At 39.9% G+C, this 8,812-nt stretch overlaps 1 protein-coding gene across 1 annotated transcript; it reads right to left on the minus strand.

Annotated features, from left to right (window-relative positions):
* Window positions 1-209: 209 nt before the first annotated feature.
* Window positions 210-8,528, minus strand: LOC309329754 (vomeronasal type-2 receptor 26-like; the record flags this gene model as incomplete). The annotated part of the gene is made up of 6 exons (XM_081840763.1): window positions 210-1,111; window positions 1,803-1,929; window positions 3,658-3,885; window positions 4,718-5,599; window positions 6,606-6,897; window positions 8,452-8,528. The coding sequence occupies 6 exons, from the start codon at window positions 8,526-8,528 to the stop codon at window positions 210-212; spliced, it is 2,508 nt and encodes an 835-aa protein (XP_081696889.1).
* Window positions 8,529-8,812: the final 284 nt, after the last annotated feature.

Genomic DNA, 8,812 nt, shown 5'->3' on the forward strand with positions numbered 1-8,812 from the left:
AACAAAATTCAATACTGAGGAAGGCATTACTCAAAAAGGCATATGAAGGTTTCATTCTACATAAATTTCACTGGCTGTTTGTTTTCTGTATGTGAGAAGAATGCTTCAAATATTTCAAAAGAATGGTCCGAAATCAGACATTGCACAGGGAAGCTGACTTTCACAGAAAACAAATGAAAATGAAGAAAATGATTTGAATATTTGAAACGTTAATGTTTTCTCCTTATTAGCTGCTCCTTTTTGTTCAGATCAGGCCTAAAAACAATGATGTAGCATTTAGGAGTAAAGATGCAGCTCAGCAAACCTGAGCCAGATGACAGGATGGAGAAGACCTCCACGGCCACCATGTATTTCCCCTTGGTGCTCAGGTAAGTTGGAACAAAGGACAGCCACACACTGCAGAAGACCAACATGCTGAAAGTGATGAACTTGGCTTCATTGAAACTGTCTGGCAGCTTCCTAGCAAGGAAAGCCACCGTGAAGCTGACAGTGGCTAGAAAGCCCATATAACCCAGGACACAGTAGAACATGGTGACTGACCCTTCATTACATTCAATTATGATTTCTCCATACACTGAGTGACTGTCCAAATTTGGGAATGGGGGAGAAAAACCCAACCAAAGAGCACAAACAGCGACTTGGACGAGGGAGCAACACAATACGACAGAATGTGCCAATCTTTTCCCCACCCATTTCCGGAAAATGTTTCCAGGCTTGGAGGCCATGAAAGCCACAACCACTGTAATAGTCTTAGCCAAAACGGAAGAGACAGCAATCGAAAAGATGATGCCAAAAGCTGTTTGTCTGAGGAGGCAGGTGATCTTCTTGGGTTGTCCGATGAATAGCAAAGCACAGAGGAAGCAGAGGAGGAGAGAGGCAAGGAGAAGGTAGGTGAGGCTCCGATTGTTGGCTTTGACGATGGGAGTGTCTCGCTGCTTAATGAAGACTGCAAGCACCAGAGTTGTGATCAGGGCAAAGAGAAGAGCCAGAGAAGTCAAAGTAATGCCCAAAGTATCTTCAAAAGAAAGAAAACTTTGAATCTTGGGGATGCAGTGATCTCTACGATTATTAGGGAAGTGATCTTCGGGGCATCTGGTACAGTAATCCAAATCTGAAAGAAAAAGATATGTGTGTTTGTTTGTGTGTCTATGTATATATTAAAGATAACATCAGTAATCACAAACAAGTTTCTATGAGTCCACCTAAATCAGTATTTGCAGTCTTGGTAATTGCTTCCAGGGATTAATTCTCATTCATTCTGCATAAGAAACATGCGGTTTGCCAGGGTTCTTTAACCCTTTTGAGTAAAGAAAGACTTGTGGTGTGGCAGGCTATTTGGAGATAGGGAAAAGGGGTTGATTTCAATTGAGATTTCCCGAGCCTTCCCTTCCTTTTTACAGTATATAACAAAGAGTATATATATAGACAGATAACTATTACTATTCCCCATCTTTGTCAGTGCTTTAGGCATCGTCAAAAGCTCACTAGACCCCTTGCCTGGCTCCTTTGCATTAAATCAGCCAAAGTGATCCAGCTTTCTATTGTGCAGATCTATGATTTTCTCCCCTTCCCCCCTCTTTCTGGTGGAGTTCCAAGATTTCAACAAATGATCAGTTGTTTCAAACATTATTAAAGGGCCATACAATATGCTGTTTTTGTTGTTGTTGTTGTTGAAGCACCCTTTCCATCTCCTTCCCATCCAGAAAAACACTATTGAAAATAATCTATAGGCTAAATCTCATGCATCCGCCTCCAAGAACTGTCTATACTTTTCATTAGAAATATTTAAACTTGTCTCCTACCTTCCTGTGTTGAGATCATTTCTTCTGGGCATGGATAACAATCGTAGCAACAAAATTTCATCCCCTCCTTCTTTTTTCTGCTGTACCCAGGATAGCATTTATCGTTACATAAGGAGAATGGAGGCACCTATACATTGATGAAGGAATAATTTTCCATGGAATTGTTTTTATTTTACAAAGAAGGGTAGATTAATTTTAAACATTAATATATGTGACTACAGAGACAGTGCAGAGAGTGTGGGCGATGCTTACTATTGGAATAAGAGGAAAACATCATAAACAAATCTCTGTCTATGTCAAACCCTGTACTATACTTTTTCAATAACTAGAAAATACAAAAAAAAAAGAAAAAAGAAATTAGAAATAGCAAGCCAAGATGGGCTAAAATATCTGCACTCTCTTAGCCACCAGCACCAATCTTCTGCAGTGGCTTCCTGTTTGCTACGAAGCCAGGCTCAAAATCCAGGTCTAGGGACTTCCTGAACAAATATATCCCAGCTCAGTGTCTGTCAGAAGTCCCAGTTCTCAGCTTGGTAACACAGTCAGCATAGGTAATTAAAAAGGAGGATTTGTTGCAAAAACAAACAGATAGCTCCGGATGGCTCTAACAAAGCCTCCGTCATCATTACTCAAAATGACCCTTCTGAAGAATCCTGAAGAATCCTTCCTTTGATGTTAGAAGATATTGAACTTATGAACCTTACGTCTCTTGTTTTGCTTCCTGTCTAACAGCCCACCCCTTCGCCGATTCTCCACATTCATTGGATTAGCTCCAGCCTCTTCCTTTTCTGACAGGCTACCCATGTCTCTATTCCCTCCTGCTTGAATTTCCTGAGAGCTTTGGCTGTGCTCCAGCCCATTCCCAGTTGTTCACTTGGCAACCGGCATTCCAATGCTCGGAGGAGACAAATCTGAGCCTCTCTGTTCTGCCGCAGGCTGTAACGTTCCACTAGGAGCTGGCGCATTCCTGACAGTGTCACTGGTTGTCCCCCACATTGATTCAGTTGACACTGACAAGAAATTGAGTGCCATTGGACCAGCCTTGTAGAACACTCTTCCAATGGAGATTCAGAATGCAGCTTCTATGTTGACCTTTAAATGCATACTGAAAACTTTTATTCGGACGCTTTCTGTAATGGTTTCTGATCTGATGATGGTGATGGCATGATGGTTTTTATTCTGTATATATAATTCTGTATATATAAACTTCAGTTCTTTTCAATGAAATTGAGGTATACAGTGGTACCTTGGGTTAAGAACTTAATTCATTCTGGAGGTCTGTTCGTAACCTGAAACTGTTCTTAACCTGAGGTACCACTTTAGCTAATGGGGCCTCCCGCTGCCGCCACCACACAATTTCTGTTCTCATCCTGAAGCAAAGTTCTTAACCCGAGGTACTATTTCTGGGTTAGCGGAGTCTGTAACCTGAAGCGTCTGTAACCTGAAGCATCTGTAACCCAAGGTACCACTGTACAAGCATTTTAATAAATAATTAAAGAGTTTTCACAATGAATTTATTCCTTAGGGCGGCATTTCTCTAGTAATGATGTCACTCATTATATATTTGTGTGTGTGTGTTTGTGTATAATTGTAGGCTGCCTTTTTCTATTAAAAAAACCCAGCAAGGTGATTGACAGCATGCAAAATTACTCTAAGTTCAAAAACAAACAAATTACCACCCTTATTGAAGATACGTTGTGATTTATTAATTGGAGTAATGTGCTAATATTATGCCAAGCCAATGAATGTCATTGACTGTATGAAACAAAATTTGTAGCCATTTATTTTAAACGGATGCCAGCCCATGGATGGATGTCAATGATATCATACGAGATGCTCTGCCAATGCTCTGCACCTGAGACAAGTCTCTGTGCCACTGAAGTTTTTCCTCGTTGATGGTGAGTGCTTTGTCTGGAGCAGCCTGAGGATCCAGCCTTCCCACTTTGATTCTGACATAGGAATTGTTTGGGAAGGTGACTATGTTTGTAACATCAAATCCAGCTGCAAATTCCCCGTGTTCATTGAACATAATTTCGTCTCCAACAGTGTTGTTGAGTGGGTTGTTCCTAAGCAATGAATGGAGCTACATGAGGAGAGAAATAGAACAGAGAGCCCCATAAGAGACAGAATATTCTCAGCAAGATATACACAAACCATTTCCAGCTCATGCTAAGCATATCTGCTCAGAAATATATCCTAGTAAATTAATTGGGGCTAATTCAATTTCCTTAGGTAAGAACAAAGTAATACACAATAGTTGGGTTTTCCCCCGTCTGAGAGCTGTGTCGTTTTGTGGGAACACCTTCCTGGGGATATGTTGCCAGTGGCAGGAGAGCTAAGTGGCAAAAGTGGGCATACACAAAGCAGTTTACAAAAAGATGAGACAAGGAAATCAAGGAAAAATTACTGCCCAACTTTAAAACACACTAAAGTTAAAATACTGAAACAGATTCAAATTACCTTAACTTTCTAAGCACCTGAGCAGGTTTGTCTAAACCAGGCATGTCCAAAGTCCGTTTTGGGGGCCTAATCCGACCCACCAGCCAGTTTAATCTGGCCCCTGTGGCAGTTTATTTCCTGGGGTAAAATCCTAAAAAAACCTTAACAACTTCAATCCTAAAAGAAGCTTGACAACTCCAAACCCCCAAAAAGGTCAACAACTTTGGTTGGCCCTTTGGTTGGCCCCCACGGCCCTTCACTTCATCAAATCTGACCATCTTTGAAAAAGGTTTGGACACCACTGGTCTAAACAATATATGGAAACTACAGAAAGGAAATTGATGTGATGAGTCTGACTAGCTGCTTGGACCTATTTTTTGAAGAGAGCTAAAAACTAAATCCATGCATACTATTCTATGTGCCACTATAATGCTCTAGCCCAAGTCATAGATGTTTGTGAGTGTGGAGGCATTTACCTGCCAGGGCTCCACTTGCCAAGAATGCAGCTTGCCTCTACTTTCAATTTTTCTGTGGTTGGAGCTAGCTGAGTATTTGACACGTAAGGCATGGACTACAGCATAAACAGCATTATAGATGCTATAGCTATGGCCTGTCATCTTCAACTGAAAAAATTGCGCAGGAAGGTCCTCCAGCCTCTCCTCACCAGTACATGCTCCATCAATATCTGTAGAGCCACCAGAATTTGTAACAAAGCAGTCAAATGCTTGCTCCCAGAAATCTTTGATAAAGCCATCCCCTTTTGATTGGGTAGGACTCATACTCTGAACAAATGTTTGGAAACCTGGAATGTCTTTTGAAGGAATTGTGAAAGAGATGGCTCCATGGAACACCTGGATATCCCAGTTTCTTTGGAATAGAAAGAGTGCCAAATCAATCTGGGCTGTCGTAATCCATACTTTCCCAAAAGGTGCCTTTGCATTGTAGTAAAGATTACCAGCAAGAGACTCTTTGATCCCAAAGATAATGGCAGCCAACCACCTGAGGTTTGACGTTTTCCCATATATAACAATTGCATTGGCTTTACTGTCCCTAAAAATAGGAATACTTTCCAATATGTATTTGTTCATATCACCCATTTCCAATATACGGATATTAGCTGGAACTTTGTTTGTGAAGGCTGAGCAGATGCCATTCTTGGAAAGCATGGCTTCTATAGTCTGCAGGAAATGCTGTCCCCCATCATCATCAAAACTCATCAAACCAATCCATTTCCATTTGAAATGCAGAAGTAACTGGACAATCCCTTGGTACTGAAGAGATTCGTTGGGAACCATGCGGTAAAAGGAGGGGAACCCAATGTGATCATTCACTGCTGGATGAAATGAGCCATAAGAAAACTAAAATATAAAAAAGTAATGGACAGGTATTTATCTGAAGATTGTGTAAGGAATCACTGCTATCCAACACTTATCATTTCCTGGTTTTATTCTTGCAATAAATTCTAGATGCATATTTTTTATTATTTCCAAGGCCAGAGTCAGTAGTTGGAATTGCACCCAGAAACAAATGTTCCATTCTACGTAGTGTGCACCTCTAAACAAACATCAGACTGGTGTCCAGCCTGTGGGTTCTGTATATTTGTTCAATAGCAGTCCCATACAGATTGTATTGCAATAATCTACTCAGGAAATTATGAAAGCATGAAGGAGAGTGGCAAGCTAATCATTAGTCAAGCAGCCAAGAGAGCTAGAGAGTTCTTGGAGGGGGGGTGGAATACCACCTGGGCATTCAGAATCAGACTTCTTGCCATGTTACCTCCAAGGTGAGGCAGCCAGGCTTATCTAATAAGACTGTCCTCCAGCTCCATGATCAGTTTAACTACCCTACCACCTTCCCTATCTTCCATGATTTCATGTATTTATTTACCTCAATCCATCCTCTTACTCACAACACAAATTTTATGAGGGCATTTGTAGGAGAGTTTTGTTATTAGTGATTGTTGTTTACGGATTGTGCTTCTGATAGATTCCGGTTTACTTGTTGGCGTCCATCTTCCTTGAGAGACAATGGGTTGAAGCCAAACCACTGTGTTAGCAACACCAAAGTGACCTCCCCAGGGTGCAAGCCTGGACAGTGTATATGGAGGTACTGGCCTTGCCTAGATGACAAGAACCCCCACTTGGCCGTGCTGTTGTGGTCCAAAGGAAAGCAGAGCAAGATGTTTTTGTTTGTTTGTTTGTTTGTTTGGAATATGGGCTACCTTCCCAGGTTGACAATCCCCATCTGCCCCTTTATTTACTAGTTTTAATATAAACCATTGCACGGACTGTGGGAAAAAATGGAATATAAATCTAAAAATAAAATATTCATCATTTTGAAAATACTTCCCCTTGAACTCCATACCTGCGGAATCTTGTAACGTCCCAAGACATCTGCCATCTGTGAGGAGGTATCAGACCGAAGTCCACCAATGACCCCCATTAGGTGTGTTCTGCTGCCACATTTGTAATTTGGGAGAAAATGGGGTGATTTGAAGAGCAGCTCCAGAGTGGTACGGTAGGTCATCCTTGCATTGTAATAGCTATCATCAATGTGCAACCCAATAGTGGTGTTGTGCAAGATATTGGGAAACTCGTTGATCTCTTTTATAGCGAATGCCAAGGCCAGGATGTGCTGATAAAACTTTGGGACCATCCTACAAAATAGAGATATACATGCTCATCATTAAAGGGAGAAATCAACATGTTACCCATGTAGTGTTCAACTCTAACTCGCCGGTGCTGAGCTGCAGATACTATAACATGAAGGTGAGATCCATCAAATATAGTTTCACAAATGATACATTCTCTTGCCATCAATACAAAGTGGGGTGGGGGGGGTGTACCTGTTCATGAGAGCTGGCAAATTGCTTTGGTCCAGGAGCCAGTTTGCCCAAATGGAACCATTTTTGTTGGAGGATGTGTGTGACACATACCAGAAATCGTTGAGGCAACACCCTCCTACAATTCAACATTCTCAACCCAGAGAGTATTTTCATTTTCATCATAGATTTTTGTTATTGAAAAGTTTGAAGAAGAAAGGAAACCAACACTCTTCATCAGAGCTGGTCCAGCAGAAAAATGCAGGGGGGGGGGGAATCAATGATATACAAGTCCATTCTTACAACTGTAGAAAACCTCAAACTTCATGATGAAATTTCATTCTGAAAAGTTGTGTGCATGTAGTTGCAAAATGCATGGCAACTTTTTAAAAATATGCACAAGAAATACAAGTCTGCTGAAATGTTTCCCCTCTGTTTTTACTTTATTTCAACAGATCTTCCTGAAGAAGCCGTAATTTTAAAACAAATGAAACCAATCTGGAAGCAAATAAATTAATAGGTATCATAGCCATCCCATATATGATTTAGCTTATATGACATAACCGGAGAAGAGTGAAATTGTCTTTTAGAAATTTAACGACTCAAAGGTCCTGTTATTAATGCCCTTTATTGTTGTGTACTTCATTAATTTGAAAGAAACTTAATTTGGAGACAGTAGCAAAATACATGAAATCTATAAGCACACAGTTTTGCAATCTCCAACATCTAATTCCTTTCCCCTGAAAATATCCTGTGAAGTTTGGAAGAAAGTGAGAAGGTGGTGATTGTTCATTGACAGTTCTCGCTTCAAATCTGATAAAGGGTACCTTCACTTTATTCGTTCCATTGCGTTCTTAGAACATTTTTTTTTGGGGGGGGGGTTGGTTGTTTTGGAAAGCCTAATCCGAAAGATACATTTCTTAAAAACTGTTTTATCTTATTGCTTACTTTACTTAGCTTTGAATGTTTTTAAATATCTGTTTTAAGTGATTTTAAATACGATTTTAATGTTCGTTTTCTGTATTTTATTAAAATCAAACAGTATATAAATTTTGAATGAAAAAAAATGTCAGGTACCAACAGCAAATGCATTTATTAATACCTTTCTATTTTATTTGAATCAAAATTTTAAGACACACCTATTTACCCTGGCCTTTGACAACTGAAACAGAGATTCTTGTGACTGTAATTTATTTTAATCTGTTATATATATATATATATATATATATATATATATATATATATATATATATATATTGCAACCTGCCTTGGATCTTTAGAGTAAAAGATGAGTCAGAAATCTACCCAATTAATCATTCATAGACATGATTAAAGCCAAAATAAAAGCCAACCTCTCTTCAAGGGTGCATGGGAAAAATGATTTCTTACAGATGGGCATTAATCTCTTCCTCTGAAGGGTGCGTCTGGAAAGAAAGTTCAGATAAAAGGAAGATGAGATGAGACATTATTCCGCCAATGATTATTTTGCTTGGTTGATACCATTCCTGTGAAATGTGCCCAGGATTATTTCCTTTGCATTGACAATCTAATACTTTGCAGGTCACACGAGGTAGCAATAGCAACAGTAACACCACAATGCTCATCTTCCTGATAGAGAGAGTGCCAAATGTAATTTCCTCCACACACACTACAGCATGGTTAACCTTGCGAGCCTAGCTTGAACAAGATGACTTAGATGGCTGCCTGCTCTGAAAAGATATATCGTTTGACCTATGTCCAGCTTATATTT

The sequence above is a fragment of the Podarcis erhardii genome, assembly GCF_964252035.2.
Source record: "Podarcis erhardii genome assembly, chromosome: 15".
Classification (NCBI taxonomy): domain Eukaryota; kingdom Metazoa; phylum Chordata; class Lepidosauria; order Squamata; family Lacertidae; genus Podarcis; species Podarcis erhardii.